This window comes from Mobula birostris, chromosome X, assembly GCF_030028105.1.
Source record: "Mobula birostris isolate sMobBir1 chromosome X, sMobBir1.hap1, whole genome shotgun sequence".
NCBI classification, from domain to species: Eukaryota; Metazoa; Chordata; class Chondrichthyes; order Myliobatiformes; family Myliobatidae; genus Mobula; species Mobula birostris.
Genome location: NC_092402.1, coordinates 8,070,368 through 8,091,993, shown reverse-complemented (window position 1 = coordinate 8,091,993; position 21,626 = coordinate 8,070,368). Strand labels below are relative to the sequence as shown.

General features: G+C 46.9%; 1 protein-coding gene across 1 annotated transcript in view; it reads right to left on the bottom strand.

The window, feature by feature from the left end:
- LOC140191855 (uncharacterized) overlaps window positions 1-21,626 on the bottom strand; it is a 135,699-nt gene that overhangs the window by 27,682 nt on the left and 86,391 nt on the right. The window contains exons 9-12 of the mRNA XM_072249648.1: window positions 17,220-17,305; window positions 10,692-10,917; window positions 5,821-6,002; window positions 2,665-2,853 (exon numbers count right to left, since the gene is read on the bottom strand). Coding sequence (XP_072105749.1) covers window positions 2,665-2,853; window positions 5,821-6,002; window positions 10,692-10,917; window positions 17,220-17,305 — 683 coding nt within the window. The remainder of the gene's footprint in view (window positions 1-2,664; window positions 2,854-5,820; window positions 6,003-10,691; window positions 10,918-17,219; window positions 17,306-21,626) is intronic.

The following is a 21,626-nucleotide window of genomic DNA, read 5'->3' as shown; positions in this document are numbered from 1 at the left end:
AGCTTCTTCCCCTCTGCCATCAGGGAGGAGGTACAGGAGCCTGAAGACACACACTCAGCGATTCAGGAACAGCTTCTTCCCCTCTGCCATCAGGGAGGAGGTACAGGAGGCTGAAGACACACACTCAGCGATTCAGGAACAGCTTCTTCCCCTCTACCATCCGGGGGGGGGGGGTGTTACAGGAGCCTGAAAGCACACACTCAGTGATTCAGGAACAGCTTCTTCCCCTCTGCCATCAGGGAGGAGGTACAGGAGCCTGAAGACACACACTCAATGATTCAGGAACAGCTTCTTCCCCTCTGCCATCAGGGAGGAGGTACAGGAGCCTGAAGACACACACTCAGCGATTCAGGAACAGCTTCTTCCCCTCTGCCATCAGGGAGGAGGTACAGGAGCCTGAAGACACACACTCAGCGATTCAGGAACAGCTCCTTCCACTCCGCCATCAGATGTCTGAATGAACATTGAACCTATGAACACCACCTCACTGTTTCTTGCTGTCTTTTTGCACTATTTGTTTAATTTAATTTTTAATATGTTTCTTATTGCAACTTATCATGTTTGTATGTACTTACTGCTGTCACAAGTTTCACAGCAACTTTCCAAATATATGTCAATGATGTGAGACCTGATTCTGGTTCTGATTCTGATTCAAGTGTGGTGATTCATCGCTGGTGATACGGAACAGAGTCAGAATTTGGTTTAATATCACAAGCGTACGTCGTGAAACTTGTTATGTGGTAGCAGTACAATGTAATACATAATACTGTAATCAAAACTGTGAATTACAGTACAGTCGGCCCTCCTTATCAGCGGATTCAACCAACCGCGGATTGGGAAAACCCGGAAGTTCTCTCTCCAGCACTCGTCATTTGAGCATTGTTCGCCTCGCGTCTCGTTTGGTCACTAATTTGTTTCTGTGCAAAAATGGCTCCTAAAAGGCAATTATGTAAAGCGCTACAGCCTCAAGAACTTAAAGATGACGGGAGAATGATGCCGAGGCAGCATCAGCGTTCCCAGAAGAGCTACGATGGCTGCGTCTGTACTGAACATGTACAGACTTCTTTTCCTTGTCATTATTCCCTAAACAGTACAGTGTAACAACTATTTACATAGCACTTACATTGTATTAGGTGTTATAAGCAATCGAGAGATGATTTAAAGTATACGGGAGGATGTGCGTAGGTTATATGTAAATACTACGCCATTTTATATAAGGGACTTAAGCATCCGCAGTTTTTGGTATCCACGGGGGGTCCCAGAACCAATCTCCCGCAGATAAGGAGGGCCGACTCTATATATATAATCGTTAAATTAATTAAGTAGCGCAAAAAGACGGGGAGAAATGTAGTGAGGTAGTGTTCATGGTTTCATTGTCCATTCAGAAACCTGATGGCAGAGGGGAAGAAGCTGTTCCTGAATCGTTGAGTGTGTGTCTTCAGGCTCCTGTACCCCCTCCCTGATGGCAGAGGGGAAGAAGCCGTTCCTGAATCGTTGAGTGTGTGTCTTCAGGCTCCTGTACCCCCTCCCTGATGGTAGCAATGAGAAGAGGGCATGTCCTGGGTGGTGGGGGTCCTTAATGATGGTAAGAATATATAGCTGTGAAGGGATAGAACATACAACATGACAGCACAGTACAGGCCCTTCACCCCACGATATGGTGCTAATCTTTAACCTACTTGAAGGTCAATTTAACCTTTTCCTTCCACAGAGCCCTCCATTCTTCTATCATCCATGTGCCTATCTAACAGTCTCTTTAATGTCCCTAATGTATCTGCCTCTACCACCACCCCTGGCAGGGTGTTCCATGCAGCCACTACTCTCTGTGTGAAGAATTTATCTCTGACATCCCTCCTATAATTTCCTCTAATCACCTTAAAATTAAGCCCCCCTTCCCCATTAGCCACTTCCAACCTGGGAAAAAGTCTCTGACTGCCCATTTGATCTATGCCTTTTTCATCTTCTTCAAGTCACCTCTCGCCCTCCTTCGCTCCAAAGAGAAAAGCCCTAGCTCATTCACGAATCCTCATAAAGACATGCTGTCTGGTCTGGGCAGCGTCCTGGTAAACCTCCTCTGCACCTTTCCAATCATGAGGCAACCAGAACGCAACACAGTTGTGTTGTGAGTAGTGGGGAAGTGGTGTGGGATTAGAAAGAGGGTGAAAGGATTGGGGAGGGATTATAGAGAGGTAGTAGAGAATGGGGTTAAGAGCATAAGATGCAGAGCAGAACTAGGCCATTTGGCCCATCGAGTCTGCTCTGCCATTTCATCATGGCTGATCCATTTTCCCTCTCAGCCCCAATCTCCTGCCTTCTTCCCTTACCCCTTTATGCCTCGACCATTCAAGAATCTATCAGCCTTTGCTTTAAATATACCCAATGACTTGGCCTCCACAGCCACCTGTGGCAGCAAATTCCATGGATTCACCACTCTCTGGCTAAAGAAATTCCTCCTCTTCTCCTTTCTAAGAGGGCGCCCCTCCACCTCTGTTCTGAGGCTGTGTTCCCTGGTCCTAGACTCTCCCTCCATAGGAAACATCTCCCACATCCACTGTTTGAGGCCTTTCACCATTCGACAGGTGATGGGACACTGGGTGGCTGTGGGACACTTGAGAGAGAGAGGGAGGGAGGGAGCAGGATTGGGGAGGGGCAGTGTAAACCTACCTGACATATTCTTCCCGAGCCTTGGAGGCAACTGTTTCCTGGAAAAGGTAATGTTTGCATTTGAAGAACTTCTCGTATTTCTCCGAAGTGGCGCTCGGGTAGATCCTTTTGAAGTTCCCCATGTTTTCGTCTTCGTATTTTTTCATCTGTTCCACCCAGGCAGCCTGGTTGTTTCGTTTCTCGTCAGCTCTAATTTGAAAGGAAAGAGGAGGTGTCAGTTATTCCTTTCGAAAATCGACCTCTTGCCATAAGACCAGAAAACATAGGAGAGAAATTAGGCCATTCAGCCCATTGAGCCTGTTCCAAAATTCCATCATGGCTGAGTTATTTTCCTTCTCAGGCCTTCTCTCCATAACCTTTCACCCCCCCCCCCCCCCGCCGCTTACTAAACAAGGACCCATCAACCTCCACTTACCCAATGACTTGGCCTCCACAGGCCACATTTTGCAATTATTTCCACAGATTCGCCACCCCCAGCTATAGAAATTCCTCCTCGCCTCTGTTCAAAAGGGACATTCTTGTATTCTGAGGCTGTGTCCTCTGGTTTTAGATTTCCTTACTAAAAGAAACAGCCTCTCTACATCCACTCTGTCTAGGCCTTTCAATATTTGATAGATTTCGATGTGATCCTCCCACATTTTTCTAAACTCCAGCGAGTAGTACTGGCCATCAAACGCTCCTCAAAACTTAACCCTTTCATTCCCAGGATCATTCTTTTGAACCTCCTCTGGACTTTCTCCAATGCCAGCCCATCTTTTCTTAGATGATAAAGGGCTGAAGTGGCTAGCACAAGAGGGCACAGTTTTAAGGTGCTTGGAAGTAGGTACAGAGGGGATGTCAGGGATAAGTTTTTTACAGAAAGCGGTGAGTGCGTGGAAAGGGCTGCCAGCAACGGTGGTGGAGGCGGATATGATAGGGTCTTTTAAAAGACTCCTGCATAGGTACATGGAGCTTAGAAAAACAGAAGGCTATGGGTAACCCTGGGTAACGTTTAAAGTAAGGACATGTTCGCACAGCTTTGTGGGCCGAAGGGCCTGTATTGTGCTGTAGGTTTTCTATGTTTCCATCATTATGTGCCAGGTCATATGACATCATTATTATGCACTGTGTTGTATGACATGGGCGATCTAGGTCCCATGGCCATGATTGTTCTTGGCAAAGTTACCTACAGAGGTGGTTTACCATTGCCTCCTTCTGGGCAGTGTCTTTACAAGACGGGTGACCCCAGCCATTATCAATACTCTTCAGAGACTGTCTGCCTGGCGTCAGTGGTCACGTAACCAGGACTTGTGATCTGCACCGGCTGCTCATACGACCATCTACCACCTACCTCCTGATCAGGGGGCCAACCAGGTGCTACATCTTGTTCAGGGGTGATCTGCAGGCTAGAGGAGGGAAGGGGCAGCTTACACCTCTGCTGGTAGAAATGTATCTCCACCCCGCCACCCAGAACTGCTCACAATACTCCAAGTGCAGTCTGACCAGGTGCCTTATAAAGCCTCAGCATTATTTCCTTGGTTATATATTCTAGTCCTCTCGAGCACAGTCTAGCCCACAGTCATCACTCCACTTCTGCGTGCCTGCTGAATCCACCTCCTGTCCCCTTTGTTGCAGCTCTAAGCAGCAGGACACAAGAAAGTCTGCAGATGCTGGAAATCCAAAATGCTGGAGGAACTCGGCAGGTCAGGCAGCATCTGTGGAAGGGAGTGGACAGTTGACATTTCGGGCTGAGACCATTCATCGGGACTGGAAAGGAAGGGGGAGATGCCTGAATAAGAAGGTGAGGGGAGGAGAAGGAGGATAGCTGGAAGGTGACAGGTGAAGCCAGGTGGGTGGGAAAGGTCAAGGGCTGGAAAGGAAAGAATCTGATAGGAGAGCAGAGTGGACAACAGGAGAAAGGGAAGGAGCAGGGTACACAGAAGGACCCATACAGCTTGGCACTGGTGTCGTTGCAGAGCAATGTGTGGTTAAGTGCCTTGCTCAAGGACACAACAAGCTGCCTCAGCTAAGGCTCGAACTGGCAACCTTCAGATCACTAGACGAACGCCTTAACCACTTGGCCACATACCCAGAATAAGGAATTAGACTAAAGTAAACCAGAGGTTAAAGTTTGGATATGGAATATAATGTGCATAAATATATAAATACCAGCATGGATTTACAAGGTGGACAGCATAACAAAATGTGGTTTCTAGTGTTTACAGTACAGTGCAGTGACAGGGTAATAGTCAGAGGGGGGTGGGGGTGAGTAACTAGAACGGTTGATCAGATTAACTGCCTGAGGGAAAAAAATCTTTTGAGATGGCATGAAGTTTCTTGTTTTCATAACCCCAAGGTGCTTTCCCAAAGGGAGCTTTTGGAAAAGTGAGTTTGCAGGGTGGGTAACAGTCTGCAATGATTTTTCCTGCCCACTTCCTTATTCTGAACGCATACATCGGCTTCCCCTTATAGGGAAAAAGTCCTCCCTCCTTCCCTCTTCCTCTGTTTCCCACTCTGGCCTCTCACCTCTTCTCACCTGCCTATCACCTTCCCCCGGGCACCCCTCCTCCTTCCCTTTCTCCCATGGTCCACTCTCCTCTCCTATCAGATTCCTTCCTCTCCAACCCTTCACCTTTCCCACTCACCTGGCTTCACCTATCACCTTCTAGCTCTCCTCCTTCCCTCTCCTCCCATCTTTTTATTCTGACATCCTCTCCTTTCCTTTCCAGTCCTGAAGAAGGGTCTCGGCCCAAAATGGTGACTGTTTGTTCATTTCCGTAAGACCATAAGACATAGGAGCAGAATTAGGCTATTTGGCCCATCAAAGCTGCTTTGCCATTTGATCACGACTGATCCCTTCCCATCTCAGCCTCAATCTCCTGCCTTCTCCCCTAACCCCGCATGCCCTGACTAATGAAAGATCTATCAGCCTCTGCCTTAAATATACCCAATGACTTGGCCTCCACTCCCATCTGCGTCGATGAATTCCACAGATTCACCACCTCCGGCGAAAGAAATTCCTTCCCATCTCCATTCTAAATGGGCGCCCCTCGTTCCCATGGGTGTTGCCTGGCCTGCTGAGTTCCTCCAGCACTTTGTGTGTGCAGCTGAATTTGAGAGCAGGAATATTCATTAATTATCGTTGCCCAACGTGGCACCCTTCGGCCTTTCAGTCACCTGCGCTCCCGCGACCGGCATGTGTGAAGCAGCCGTTGGTTCACTCGCCGCCTCTCTCCCTCCATGATTTTCCGCCGGTCACAAGCTGCAAGGTTAATCATGCAGAGTGTATCATAAAGAAGATTGTCCTTCACCTCTTGATCAAGCTTGGAGTCGGTCGCTAAGCTCGGGGAATGGTTAACCTGCAACGTTAATAATTAAAAATTAATAGTGTTGGCCAGAAAGAACTACAGTCTACAAATCAGTGAATTCAAATGAATCAAGGGCAGTGCAAGTAGGCAAACAAACTGTCTTTGTTCTTGCCACGTGCTGAAAGGAGGTGGAGGTGGCCATTTTGTGACACTGTCCTTGCACCCCCTCCATTTTGTGAACTCTTCGATTCTAGCTCTGGGATTATCTCATCAGAGCAATTGAATGTGGAGGCAAGGAGTTTCAGCTAACGGCCGGCTAAACCCGGGTCCATTCCGACGAGCAGCTATTTATAATGTAAAGTGGCAGACTTGCAGAAGTAATCTACAACCTCATTAGGCTCAGTGCCTGGGTCAGCTACCTGAACTGGTTTGAACCAGGCCGAGCTGAAAAAAACAAAGGCACGGGTCTGGGAGCAAAGACCATAGAACAATGCTGGCTGGAGCCCTGGACCAGAGCCATTAAGACGGTGACCCAGATAGGGTGTCACTTCTCAGCCCAGTTTTGCATCCTACCAATGTCCCGCTGTAACCTCTGACAGCCCTCCACACTATCTACAACACACCCAACCTTCGTGTCATCAGCAAATTTACTAACCCATCCCTCCACTTCCTCATCCAGGTCAATTGGTGGCCACCGGGAGGTCCCGTTTTTGTCTGGTGGATGGAGTGTAGGTGCTCGTCGAAGCGGTCTCCCAAACTGGGCCTGGTCTCGCCGATATACGGGAAGCCACATCAGGAGCACCGGATACAACAGATGACCCCAACAGACTGACAGATGAAATGCCACCTCCCCTGGAAGGACTGTTTGGGTCCCAAATGGTAGTGAGGGAGGAGATCCAAGGGCCGGTGTGGCACACCTCTTGATGGCCACCCATTTTAATTCGACTTCCCATTCCCATTCCAACATGTCAGTTCACTGCCTCCTCTACTGCTGCGATGAGGCCACACTCAGGTTAGAGGAGCAACTCCAACCTGATAACATAAGCATCAATTTCTCCTACTTCCGGTAATGCCCCCCCCCCCCAATGTTTCCCATCCCCATTTTGCTCTCTCACCTTATCTCCTTACCTGCCCATCACCTCCCTCTGGTGCTCCTCTCCCTTCCCTTTCTTCCATGCCCTTCTGTCCTCTCCTATCAGATTCCCCCTTCTCCAGCCCTTTCTCTCTTTCACCAATCGACTTCCCAGCTCTTCACTTCTTACTTCACCCCCGCCTCCCGGTTTCACCTGTCACCTACTACCTCGTAGTCCTTCCTCCCCTCCCCCCACCTTCTTACTCTGATCTCACCTTTTTTTTCTAGTCCTGATGAAGCGTCTGGGACCAAAATATCGACTGTGTTTACCCTGAGAAAGACTACCATGACCGTGAAGCCTTGTGCGGGCAGGTGTGTGCGAATGCGTGTACATGCCGATTTTTTTTCCCACAAATCAGTTTTGGCTAGATCTTCCCGATTCTGGTAAGTGAAACTACACTGCACACACATGATTTCTACTTTATATAGGCTAGGTATTTATCATATCATTCCTGCTTTTACAATATGTTGGTGTTACTTTAGATTTTATGTGCTATTTGATATGATTTGGTAGGTTACTTTTTGGGTCTGGGAATGCTCAGAAATTTTCCCCATATAAATTAATGGTAAGTGCTTCTTCGCTTTACACCATTTCGGCTTACAGAAGGTTTCATAGGAACGCTCTACTTTCAGATAGCGGGGGAAACCTGTACACGTTATTGATGACATCGCCAGTAGCATTATACTGTTGTATATATAACTATACATCAGAATCAGAATCAGGTTTATTATCACCAGCAGGTGACATGAAACTTATTACGTTAGCAGCAGCAGTTCAACGCAATACATAATCTAGCAGAGAGAAAAAAATAATAAATAAAATAAAAATAATAATAAATAAAGTAAATCAATTACAAGTATATGTATTTTGAATAGATTTAAAAAACGTGCAAAAACAGAAATGCCACATATTAAAAATAAAGTGAGGTAGTGTCCAAAGATTCAATGTCCATTTAGGAATCTGATGGCAGAGGGGGAGGAGCTGTTCCTGAATCATTGAGTGTGTGTCTTCAGGCTCCTGTACCTCCTCCCTGATGGCAGAGGGGAAGAAGCTGTTCCTGAATCGTTGAATGTGTGTCTTCAGACTCCTGTACCTCCTCCCTGATGGCAGAGGGGAAGAAGCTGTTCCTGAATTGCTGAGTGTGTGTCTTCAGGCTCCTGTACCTCCTCCCTGATGGCAGAGGGGAAGAAGCTGTTCCTGAATCGCTGAGTGTGTGCCTTCAGGCTCCTGTACCTCCTGCCTGATGGTAACAGTGAGAAAAGGGCATGCCCTGGGTGCTGGGGGTCCTTAATAATGGACACTGCCTTTCTGAGACACCGCTCCTTGAAGATGTCCTAGGTACTTTGTAGGCTTGTACCCAAGATGGAGCTGACTAAATTTACAACCCTCTGTAGCTTCTTTCGGTCCTGTGCAGTAGCTCCCCACTCCCCATACCAGAAAGTGATGCAGCCTGTCAGAATGCTCTCTACAGTGCATCGAAAACAATTTTTGAGTGTTTGAGTGTATTTGTTGACATGCCAAATCTCTTCAAAATCCTAATAAATTATAGCTGCTGTCTTGCCTTCTTTATACCACATCACTATGTTGGGACCAGGTTAGATCCTCAAAGATCTTGACACCCAGGAACTTGAAGCTGCTCACTCTCTCCACTTCTGATCCCTCTATGAGGATCGGTTTGTGTTCCTTCATCTTACCCTTCCTGAAGTCCACAATCAGCTCTTTCATCTTACTGATGTTGAGTGCCAGGTTGTTGCTGCGGCACCACTCCATTAGTTGGCATCTCACTCCTGTATGCCCTCTCGTCACCACCTGAGAATTTAGCCAACAGTGTTGATCGTCAGCGAGAAGGATATGTTATCACCAATCCATACAGATTGTGGTCTTCCGGTTAGGAAGTCGAGAATCCAATTGCAGAGGGAGGTACAGAGGCCCAGGTTCTGCAACTTCTCAATCAGGATTGTGGGAATGATAATGTTAAATGCTGAGCTATAGTCGATGAACAGTATCCTGACATAGGCGTTTGTGTTGTCCAGGTGGTCTAAAGCCGTGTGAAGAGCCATTGAGATTGCATCTGCCGTTGACCTGTTGTGGTGATAGGCAAACTGCAGTGGGTCCAGGTCCTTGCTGAGGCAGGAGCTCAGTCTCGTCATAACCAACCTCTCATCAAAGCACAGGATGGAAAGAAGCTGCAGAGGGTTGTAAATCTAGTCAGCTCCATCTTGGGTACTAGTCTACAAAGTACCCAGGACATCATCAGGGAGTGGTGTCTCAGAATGGCAGCGCCAATTATTAAGGACCTCCAGCACCCAGGGCATGCCCTTTTCTCACTGTTACCATCAGGTAGGAGGTACAGAAGCCTGAAGGCACACACTCAGCAATTCAGGAACAGCTTCTTCCCCTCTGCCATCCACTTCCTAAATGGACATTGAACACATGGACACTACCTCTTTTTTTTAATATACAGTATTTCTGTTTTTTGCACATTTTAAAAATCTATTCAATATGTGTATACTGTAATTCATTTACTTATTTATTATTATTAATTTTTATTTTATTTATTATTATTTTTCTCTTCTATATTATGTATTGCATTGAACTGTTGCTGCTAAGTTAACACATTTCATGACACATACAGGTGATAATAAACCTGATTCTGATCATATATGCCAATCTGCAACTGTGCTACAAGTTCATCGACCTTATTCCGTACACTGCACGCATCCAAATATAACACCTTTTCGATAACAATAATAATGGAAAAGTGGAAAAAAACAATAATAATGGGAAAAAACAGAATAAATATAAATACATAAGATAGTTTATATACACAGATTGATTGTATGTCCATAAAGTGACGCTGGGCACAGGAGTGTCTGTACATGAGGTGACTCTGACAGGAAATGATAAAGTAGTGGTGGTTGCGGGTCTGTGGAGGGGTGGGTTAGTGGGTGGGGATGTTGATCAGCCTCAGTACTTGGGGACCTACTGACTGCCCATTACAGCGCTGGTGTTTAGGACAACAGTGAAGGTCCTCCATCTCTGGTGGTGTTCAGAGATTCCCTGATCATGCCCGTAGCTTCCTCTCGGTTTTCACTACTGTCGGACATGTAAGTCCCAGATGGAGACTCAGGAACACTGCCACACTCAGATGTAGGAGGATTCTTCATTGCTGTTTGTGTAACAGTTTTGTTTTAGCGGTCAGTACTGTTAGTGCTGAGCTGAGCCCTCGAACCTGGAGGACCGGTACACCGCTCTCAGTCTGGCCTCTACCCTTTGACCTGTTTGTCATGGGTGACCCTACCAAGAGCCCCGGCTCCAGCGTGCAGAGCTCTCCGGGTCATTGAGGCGCACAAGCCTCCAAACCCTACAGCATGGTTGTGGTCCTGTTGGAGGACTGCTTGGGGAAAGTAACAGTTTTTGAGCCTGGTGGTCCTGGTGTGAATGCTACAGAGCCTCCTCCCTGATGGGAGTGGGGACAAACAGTGAGCAGGGTTGGGGGGATCCTTCACGATATTACTGGCCATTCCATCATGACGTTACATTTACATGTTTTATGCCGTCACTAGATTATCTGTTTAATCTCCATGTACCCCAGAGGCGCGCGTACCTCCAGCAGCCAGGGTTTCAAGGTGTGGTCCAGCAGGATGTCAAAGCCCAGGAGCTGAAAGCAAGCACTCCCAGACACGTGATTTGAGAAGCAGGTGAGGTAGTTGTGCTTCAGGACCGGATACGCAGACAGAATGGTTTTGACGATCACGTCTTCAATACTGCTCCACAGCACCTCCAGGTCATAGGCATTGCTCTCCATGTACTGGTTAAAAAAAGAGAGCTTTCTGCAAGAAACAACATTTTACAGAGCCGTCAGTTCTAATCTATCGCAGGCCACCGTTCATCCATCGGATGTCATTGCCGAGCGACTTCGCCGATCAAGTACTCTGCCCCACCATTTGTGTTATTGTGCGAGAGGTCAATAGCACTGCAAGCCACAAGATAGACTGCGTATCCATTGAAAGAAATATCAACTCTCTTGATTCATTTCCCCCCTTTTTGACAGGATTTGTTGGAAGCGATTTCTTGCTGATTCATAGTTGCCTTTGAAAAGGTTGACTGCACCCTTAACCCACGATATTCCATCTTGTGAAGATGTCTGGTGGTTTGCATTCACAGTCAGAGAGCACTACAGTGAACAAACAGGCCCTTTGGCCCATCTAGTCCATGCTGAATCATTAATCTGTCTGGTCCCATTGACTAGCACCCAGAATGTAGCCCTCCCATCCATGTACAAGTTTATTTTAAATGTTGAGATCGTACCTCCATCTATCTCTTCTGCTGGTAGCTTGCTCCACACTCTCACTACCCTCCGAGTGAAGAAGTTTCCCCTCATGTTCCCCTTAAACCTTTCACCTTTCACCCTTAACCCACGAGCTCTAGTTCTAGTCTCACCCTCCAAAGCTCCATGTAGCAAGCCTAACGTAACGAATCAGCGTTATAGAGTCATTGTCATAGAAAAGTACAGCACAGGAACAGGCCCTTTGGCCCATCTAGTCCATGCCAAAACCTGCTAAACTGCTGACACCCATTGACCTGCACCAGGATCATAGTCCTCCATACTCCTTCATCCTATCCAAACTTCGCTGAAACGTTGAAACCCAGCACGCATGCAGCACTTGTGTTGGCAGCTCATTCCACACTGGTCACCACCATCTGAGTGAAAATGTTTCTTCTCATGTTCCCCTTAAACTTTTCACCTTTCACCCTAACCCATGATCCCTGGTTGTAGTCACACTCAACCTCAGTGGAAAAAGCCTGCTTGCATTTACCCTCTCTATAACCCTCATAATCTTGAATATTTCTGTCAAATCTCCTCTCAACCTTCTACATTCTGAGGAAGAAAGTCCTAACCTATTCAATCTTTCCTTACAACTCAGGTCCTCCAGACCCAGCTACATTCTTGTAAACTTTTCCTCTACTCTTTCAACCTTATTTACTATACATCTTTCCTGTAGGTAGGTGACCAAAACTGCACACGATACTCCAAATTAGGCCTCATCAATGTCTTATACAACTTCAACATAACATCTCATCTCCTGTACTCAAAACATTGATTTATGAAAGCCGACGTGAAAACAGCTTTCTTTCTACCTGTGACACTACTTTCAATGAATTATGGACGTCTATTCCCAGATCCCTTTGTTCTACCGCACTCCTCAGTGCCCTACCATTCACTGTGTAAGACCTTCCCCGGCTGGTCCTACTTAAATGTAACATCTCGCACTTGTCTGCATTAACTTCCAGCTGCCATTTTTCAACCTATTTTTCCAGCTGATCCAGATCCCTCCGCAAGCCATGACCGCCTTCCTCACTGTCCACTATATCCCCAAACGTGGCGTCATCTGCAAATTTGCTGATCCAGTTAACTATATTATCATCCAGATCATTGATATAGATGACAAACAACAATGGGCCCAGCACAGGTCCCTGTGGCACACCACTGGTCACAGGCCTCTAGTCAGAGAGGCAACCCTCTACTACCACTCTCTGGCTTCTCCCACAAAGCCAATGTCTAATCCAATTTACAACCTATGCTCAATGCCAAGCGACTGAACCTTCTTGACCAACCTCACATGCGGGACCTTGTCAAATGCCTTGCTAAAGTCCATGTAGACAACATCCACTGCTTTGCCTTCATCTGCTTTCCTGGTAACTTCCTCAAAAAACTCTACAAGATTGGTTAGACATGACTTACCATGCACAAAGCCATGCTGACTATCCTGAATCAGTCCCATGTCTATCCAAATACTCATATATCCAGTCCCTTAGAATACTTTCCAATAACTATCCCACTACTGATGCCAGGCTGAGCAGTCTGTAATTTCCTGGTTTATGTTTAGAACCTTTCTTGTCACTAAGAATTATTTAAATATCTCTGCTAGGGCCCCTGCAGTTTCTGCACTAGCCTCCCCCAGGGTCTGAGGGAACACCTTGTCAGGCCCTGGGGATTTACCCACCCTGATTTTCCTCAGGACAGCAAGCATCTCCTCCTCTGTAATCTGTATCGGGTCCATGAAGTCATGGCCCATTGCAAGCAATGGTAAGCCCACAGCAGGGTTGCAGGCCTCGAATATGAAGAGGAAATGGGAGATTTCCCTCACTAAAGAGCTTTTTAACAATAGCTCAATAGTTGCCATGTCTGATAGACCTTTATTCCAGATGTATCGGACCACTTATCTAAATTTGTCTGCCTTAATGGGGTTTAGCTCACATTTCTTTTTTCTAGATCCATGGTTCTTGCTGGACACGTAATATCAGAATGGGATGATCCAAGCTAGTGGGATATCCTAAGAGATATTCCAATCCAGGTACATTCACTGTGGCAAGGGACGTACAATTGACTCCTGCTCATCATTGTCATTATTTATTGATCATATATTTAGCTTGATCATTAATAATGAATGATCCCAGGATGGACACCTTAACAACGCACACAAAATGGTGGAGGAGCTCAGCAATTCAGGCAGCATCTGTGGAGAGGGATAAACGTTCCATGCTTCGGGCCCCACCTACCTACCTTCCTGATGAAGGGTCTGGGCCCGAAACATCGACTGATTATTCCTTTCCATAGACCTACCGAGTTCCTCCAGCATCTTGTGTGTGTTAACTCTGGATTCCAGCATCTGCAGAATTTCTGGTCAATATGGACACCTGAACTTCAATAATCAACCACATTTTATTAGTCACATATTTAATTCACTACTTTGCTTCCTAACTTACCTTGTAGGAAACAAATTAGAAGTAGATATTTACTCTTTTTTTCCATTTCTTTGGAGATACAGCATGGTAACAGAGTAACACAGTAACTTCTGGAGCATCGAGCCCACTCTGCCCAATTATACCCGACTGACCTTCGAACCGGTATGTCTTTGGAACTGGGAGGAAACTGGAGCACCTGGAGAAGTTGCTCACAGTCATGAGATGAACTTTCAAACTCCTTACAGACAGCGGCAGAACTGAACCTCGGTCACTAGTACTGTAACAGTGTTCCGCTAACCTCTACGCTACCCAGCTGCCCAAATTTGGCAGCCAAGACCTAACGACTGAACTAAACTTTCCTTTCACAGACATTTTGACTGTTGTCTCTAGATCTGAATGTTTAGCATTGTCTTTCCACTTACTCTTATCTGTTATTTCTGTCACGGTCTGGTCCGTTGATTCCTCATTTCTGTTAATTTCCTTTTCCCCATGTTTTACCTGGCTCCTTGATTAAGGCACCTGATTCTCATCCGAACTGGGAACATAAAAACTCTGGCTTACATCTACTTGGGGCTGGACCGTCACCTCAGCCAGTGCAGCAATGCACATTCCAGGCCGCTGAGAATAGTGGACTCTAAGTTGCTTCGGTGCCTGGGGTTGCTTTGGGAACCGAGTGAAGCTGAAATTGTTGCAGTTCTATTGTCTCATGTCCAGCTGAGTATTGCAGGCTGTTTGCCGCTATTCCGAGTCAAGATACGAATTGTCTGTCGTTGTCGTGTCCAGCTGAGTATTGCAGGCTGTTTGCCGCTATTCCGAGTCAAGATACGAATTGTCTGTCGTTGTCGTGTCCAGCTGAGTATTGCAGGCTGTTTGCCGCTATTCCGAGTCAAGATACGAATTGTCTGTCGTTGTCGTGTCCAGCTGAGTATTGCAGGCTGTTTGCCGCTATTCCGAGTCAAGATACGAATTGTCTGTCGTTGTCGTGTCCAGCTGAGTATTGCAGGCTGTTTGCCGCTATTCCGAGTCAAGATACGAATTGTCTGTCGTTGTCGTGTCAAGCTGAGTATTGCAGGCTGTTTGCCGCTATTCCGAGTCAAGATACGAATTGTCTGTCGTTGTCGTGTCCAGCTGAGTATTGCAGGCTGTTTGCCGCTATTCCGAGTCAAGATACGAATTGTCTGTCATTGTCGTGTCCAGCTGAGTATTGCAGGCTGTTTGCAGCTACTCTGAGTCAAGATACGAATGACTGTCGTCGTTTGCTTTTGTTGTCTCGTGTCTGGCTGAGTATTGCTGGCCGTTTGCCGCTACCCCGAGTCAAGATACGAATTGTCTGTCGTTGTTTGGTTTTGTCGTTCCGTGTCCAAGTCCGGGCTCCGTGTCCAAGTCCAAGTCCAAGCTCCATGACCAAGCTCCGGGTCCAGGCTACTCTGGTTTGTTGTCCACATAAGCATCTAATCCTCACTCTCCGGCCTTCCTCGCAACTATTAATAAACACACTCTGTTAATGCTACCTACGTGTCGGTGTCCTGCACTTGGGTCCGCTTCCAGTCGTCCACTGCAACAATTTCAGCTTCACTCGGTTCCTCAAGGTTGTTATAGCCGTGGGGTGGTAATGGGGACGAGCTCCCGCTGCCTATTAAATGCTCCCAATGGCGAGTGCCTCAATATTGCCTCTGACAACCAAGTCACAGCTCCTGGCCTTCACGTGTGGCTTAGCTACAAAGCCCGGATATGGAGAGCAAGCTGTCGCCCCCTCTCCAGGCAGTTGATGAACCCAAAGGAACGGCAGAGACCAACGCAGCCTGGCACCAGCAGCATCGCAGGAGTTGCCAGTCAGTGTTGAACTCAACGTGGGACTGCCACGGACGTTTTCCCTCAGGGTTTACTCCTGAAGCCGTCCCCATGAGTGAGTGTAGTCGCAAGGCAATGGGAGGTTTAAGGTCGGAGTTTTCCTTCTCCTAGATGAGGGGCCAACCATGGTTGATGAGTCCCATCTGCCTGAAGCGACTGGATTTAAGATGCCATTAACCCACCTTTGCCCCTTCTCCTGTCAGTAGAAATGATTCCGCGCAGCTTAATAGCTAAGCCACATGTGAAGGCCAGGAGCTAGACTTGGTTGTCAGAAGTTATTGGAGGGCATGGTACGGGATTCTAGGACAAGAGGGCACGACTTCAGGATTGAAGGACGTCCATTTAGAACTGAGATGCAGAGAAGCTACTTTAGTCAGAGGGCGGTAAATCTGTGGAATTTCTTGCCATGAGCGGCTGTGGGGGCCAAGTCACTGGGGGTATTTAAGGCAGAGATAGATAGGTTCTTGATTAGCCAGAGCATCAGAGAGTACAGGGTGAAATCAGGGGAGTGGGGATGACTGGAAGATTTGGATCAGCCCATGATTGAATGGCGGAGCAGACTCGATGGGCCGAATTGGCCCACTTCTGCTCCTATATCTGATGGTCTTATAGCATGCCATTGGGAGCATTCCGCCAGTTATGACAACCTGAAGTAGTGGCAACAGAGTTAAGGGCTTCACTAAGCTGCTGCTGTGTGCTGCCCTTCCTTCTACAATGTGCCTGCTCCCTAAGGTTGCAGTGTGAATGAAGCCAGCGGAGAAAATTACTGGTAGATACAAAGCAGCTTCTTTATTCGACAAAGCAAGGTACAGCGGGCATCTTATGGAGACACTTCTGGTTGAAAGGTCTGGCTGGCCCGACGTGGGGCTCGATATTTTATGTGCCAAGCGGCAAAGGGCAACTCCATACTTACAATGTATGGACAATGCTTTCTTTGAAACTACATTCGACCTTCACGCCTCCTGCTTCACAGCCACACCACACACATCCAAATGAATTTTAATCAGCATTGTCAGCTGGGATTCACGGCTTTTAGGAACCTATTGTTCAGAGCTGGCCACATGTTTAGACCTGGCCACGTGTTGGCATGTGGCCAAGTGGTTAAGGTGTTCGTCTAGTGATCTGAAGGTCACTAGTTCGAGCCTCAGCTGAGGCAGCGTGTTGTGTCCTTGAGTAAGGCACTTAACTACACATTGCCCTGCGACGACACCGATGCCAAGCTGTATAGGTCCTAATGTGGCGTGGAGAGGGGAGACTTGCAGCATGGACAATTCCACACAACCTTGCCCAGGCCTATGCCCTGGAAGCCTTCCAAGGTGCAAATCCATGGTCTCACGAGACTAATGGATGCCTATATATAAAGTTCAGATCTGCACTCCAAATTAAATCCACAACACATATTCAGATATGAAGACTGGTAGCCAAATTTAATTGCTAAATGTCTATGTCCTCACCCCAAAAATCACTCCAACACTGACCTTCTATAATGTGCCTGCTCGTAGTGAAGGGTGCACCCTGCTGCATATGGTCTCACCTTTTACTGCCTTTCTCTTCATCCTGGACAAAGTTCTTGCTATGCTTATTGATGGAGTAATTGGTAAGGTGCATGCAGACATCATTCTGTGAGAGGCAGAAGATAAAGATGTTGGTTTCTCAGTCAGGGACATTGCCCTCAGTTATCGCATCACACTAACGCCACCCCAGCCAGAAGCTGCTCAAATGCTATTTTCCTTATCCCTCTCAGCTTCACTTTTCTTGCGGTGATGAAGAGCGGTCGGCAGGTGGTAAGGGGGTGAAATTGAAGGAAGCCTTGCACCTTATGCAGTTTTTGCAGCCCCAAAACATTGCCAAGTCAAAGGATTGCTCATCTGAAGCACAGTGCATAAGGATGGGTGCTGTCAGTCAGAGCAAAGATGCGAGGCTGAGGCTTTATAACTCAGACCGAACTTTGGAGTATTGTGAGCAGTTCTGAGCCCCTTATCTAAGAATTGGTGTGCTGCCATTGGAGAGGGTCTGGGCGAGGTTCACGAGAATGAATCTGGAATGAAAGGGTTGTCATTTGAGGAGCATTGCTCCCTCTGGGCCTGTACTCGCTGAAGTTTAAAAGGATGATGGGGGGGATCTCATCGAAAACTATCCAATATAGAAAATCAACGTGGAGAGGATGTTTCCTGTAGTGGGAGGGAGGGGGGACGGCTGTCTCTAGGAGCAGAGGGCAAAGCCTCAGAATAGAAGAACTTCCTTTTAGGCCAGAGGTGAGGAATTTCTTTAGCCAGAGGGTGGTGAATCTGTGGAATTTGTTGCCACAGACGGCTGTGGAAGACAAGTCATTGAGTGTATTTACAGCGGAGGTTGATAGGTTCTCGATTAGTCAGGGTGTCAAAGGTTAACAGGAGAAGGCAGGAGAAAACAGTCGAGAGGGATAATAAATCAGCCATCCTGAGCACAATCCTCCCCACTTTCAAGGACATCTTCAAAAGGCAACATCCATCTTGAAGGACCCTCGCCACCCAGGTAAAGCCCTCTTTTCTTTTCTACCATCAGGGAGGAGGTACAGGAGCCTGAAGACACACACTCAACAATTCAGGAACAGATTGCTCCCCTCCACCATTAGATTTCTGAATGGACAGTGAACCCATGTACAGTACCTCAATAACTTTTTTCTCCCGGTCTTGTTTTGGACAACTTATTTAATTTAATTTTTAAAATATATTTCTTTTTGTAATTTATAGCTTTTATTATTACGTACTGCAATGTACTGCTGCCGCATAACCTCAAATTTCATGGCAAGTGACAATGATAGTAAACCTGATTCTGATTCCAATTCTGGTTATGAAATATGGGCTGAGTTTCTCTTTTCGGAGTAGTCCACGCCATAAGACTGTAAAATGTAGGAGCAGGATTGGGTCATTTGACCCATCGAGTCTTGTCTGACATTTCATCATGGCTGATCTATTTTCCTCTCAGCCCCAATCTCCTGCCTTCCCTCCGTATCCATTTATGCCCTGGTCTTGGACTCCGCCACTATAGGAAACATCCTCTCCACCATATAACCATATAACAATTACAGCACGGAAACAGACCATCTCGGCCCTTGTAGTCCGTGCCGAATTCACTCTGTCAATGCTTTTCAACATTCAATAGGTTTTAATGAGATTTCACCCCCCTCCCCCAACACCTCATTCTTTTAAATTCCAGTGAGTACAGGCCCAGAGCCATCAAATGCTCCTCATATAATAAGCCTTTCAATCCCAGAATCATTTTTGTCAACCTCCTTTGAACCCTCTCCTGTGTCACCATATCCTTTCTGGGGCCCAAAACTGCTCACAATACCCCAAGGGAGGGAGGCCTCGCCAGTGCCTTCTAAAGCCTCAAGGAGGAGAATCCCTGCAGATGCTGGAAATCTGAGCAACACACACAAAATACTGGAGGAACTCAGCAGGCCAGGCAGCACCTATGGCAAAGAGCAAAAGGTTGATGTTTCAGACCAAGACCCTTCATCAGGACTGGAGAAGAAGATGAGAAGTTAGAGCAAGAAGGTGGGGGAGGGGAGGATGGAGTACAAGGTGGTGGGTGATAGATGAAAGGGGGAGAGGGGAGGGGGAGATGGGAGGGGGAGAGGGGAGGGGGAGGGGGGTGAAGTAAAGAACTGGGAAGTCAGTTGGTGAAAGAGGTAAAGGGCTAGAGAAGGGGGAAACTGATAGGAGAGGACAGGAGACTTTGTAAGAAAGGGAAGGGGAGGGAGCACCAGTCGGAGGTGATGGGCAGGTAAGGAGATGAGGTGAAGGAGGGAAACGGGAATGGGAATGGTAAAGCTGGAGCAATTACCAGAGGTTAGCGAAATCGACATTCATGCCATCAGGTTGGAGGCTACCCAGACGGCATACAAGGTGCTGCTCCTCCAACCTGAGTGTGGCCTCATCGTAGCAGTTGAGGACTAACATGTTGGAATGGGAATGGGAAGTAGACTTGAAATGGGTGGCCACCGGGAGATCCCAGTTTTTCTGGCAGATGGAGTGTAGGTGCTCTGCAAGGCAGTCTCCCAATCTGCGTCGGGCCTCACTGATATACAGGAGGCCACACCAAGAGCGTCAGATACAGTAGATGAATCCCAACAGGCTCACAGGTGAAGTGTTGCCTCACCCTAGAGGGACTATTTGGGATCCAGAATGGCAGTGAAGGACGAGGTGTAATGTCAGTTGTAGTGCTTGTTCCATCCGCTTGCCCTACACCTCCTCTCTCACTTCCATTCAGGGCCCCAAATACTCCACATATGCTCCTGGGCCTGCTGAATTCTTCCAGCATTCTGTGAGTGTTCCATATGAAACATTATATCCTTGCTTTTATGTTCTATTCCTCTCAAAATGAATGCTAACATTGCAATTACCTTCCTTATCACTGACTTAACCAACAAGTTAACCTTTATGGAATGCTGCTTGAGGACTCCCACGTCCCTTTGCACCTCGGATTTTTGAGTCTTCTCTCCAGTCATAAAATTGTCTATGCTTTTAAACTTTCTACCAAAGTGCATGACCATACACTTCCCAACACTGTTTTCCATCTTTGCCCATTCCCCTAAACTGTCTAAATCCCTCTGCATCTCTCTGCTTCCTCGATACTACCTGCCCCCCCACCCCCACCGATCTTCGTATCGTTCACTAACTTAGCCTCGAAGCCATCAATTCCATCATCGAAGTCCTTGATATATAATGTAAAAAGAAGCGGTTCCAACATAACATCCCAACTTCTGTACTCAGTACCTTGACTTATGAAAGCCAGAGTGCCAAAAGCTCTCTTTATGACCCTACCTACCTGTGATTTCTCTTTCAAGAAATTACGGCTCCCTCTGTTCGAACGCATTTCTCAGTCCTAATGTTCACGGTGTTAAATTCTTTGTACTACCATAAAACCATAACCCACAGGAGCAGAATTAGGCCTTTTGGCTCATCGTCAGCTCCGCCATTCAATCCTGGCTGATCCCTTTCCTCCCCTCCTCAGCCCCACGACCCAGCCTTCTCCCCGTAACCTTTGGTGCCGCGGCCATTGAAGAACCAATCAATTTCTGCCTTAAATACACCCAACGGCCTGTCCTCTACAGCTGCCTGTGGTAACAAATTCCACAAATTCACCACCCTTTGACTGAAGAACTTTCTCTGCATCTCTGTTTTAAATGGATGCCCCTCTACCCTTAGGTTCTGCCCTCTTGTCCTAGACTCCCCCACCATGGGAAACATTCTTTCCACATCTACTCTGTCTAGGCCTTTCAATATTCGGAAGGTTTCAATGAGATTCCACCCCACATCCTTCTAAATTCCAGCGAGTACAGACTCAGATACATCAGATGTTCCTCATATGATAACCCTTTCATTCCCAGACTCATCCTTGTGAACCTCCTCTCAACCCTCTCCAGTGCCAGCACATCTTTTCTTAGATAAGGAGCCCAAAACTGTTCACAGTGCTTAAGGTGAGGCCGCAGCAGTGCCTTATAAAGCCTCAGCATCATGTCCCTGCTCTTGTATTCCAGACCTCTTGAAATGAATGCTAACATTGCATTTGCCTTCCTCACCACTGACTCAACCTGCAAGTTACCCTTTAGGGTGTTCTGCAGAAGGACTCCCAAGTCCTTTGCATCACAAATTTCTGAATTTTTCTTCCCATTTTGAAAATAATCTGAACATTTATTTCTACTACCAAAGTGCATGACTATGCATTTTCCAACATTGTATTGCATTTGCCACTTTCTTGCCCATTCTCCTAACCTATCTGTCCTTCTGCATCCTACTTGTTTCTTCCACACTACCTGCCCCTCTACCAATCTTTGTATCTTCTGCAATCTTGGCAACAAAGTCATCTATTCTACCATCTAATCATTTATTCACAACATAAAAAGAAATGGTCCAACACCAACCCCGGCGGAACACCACTAGTCACTGGCAGCCAT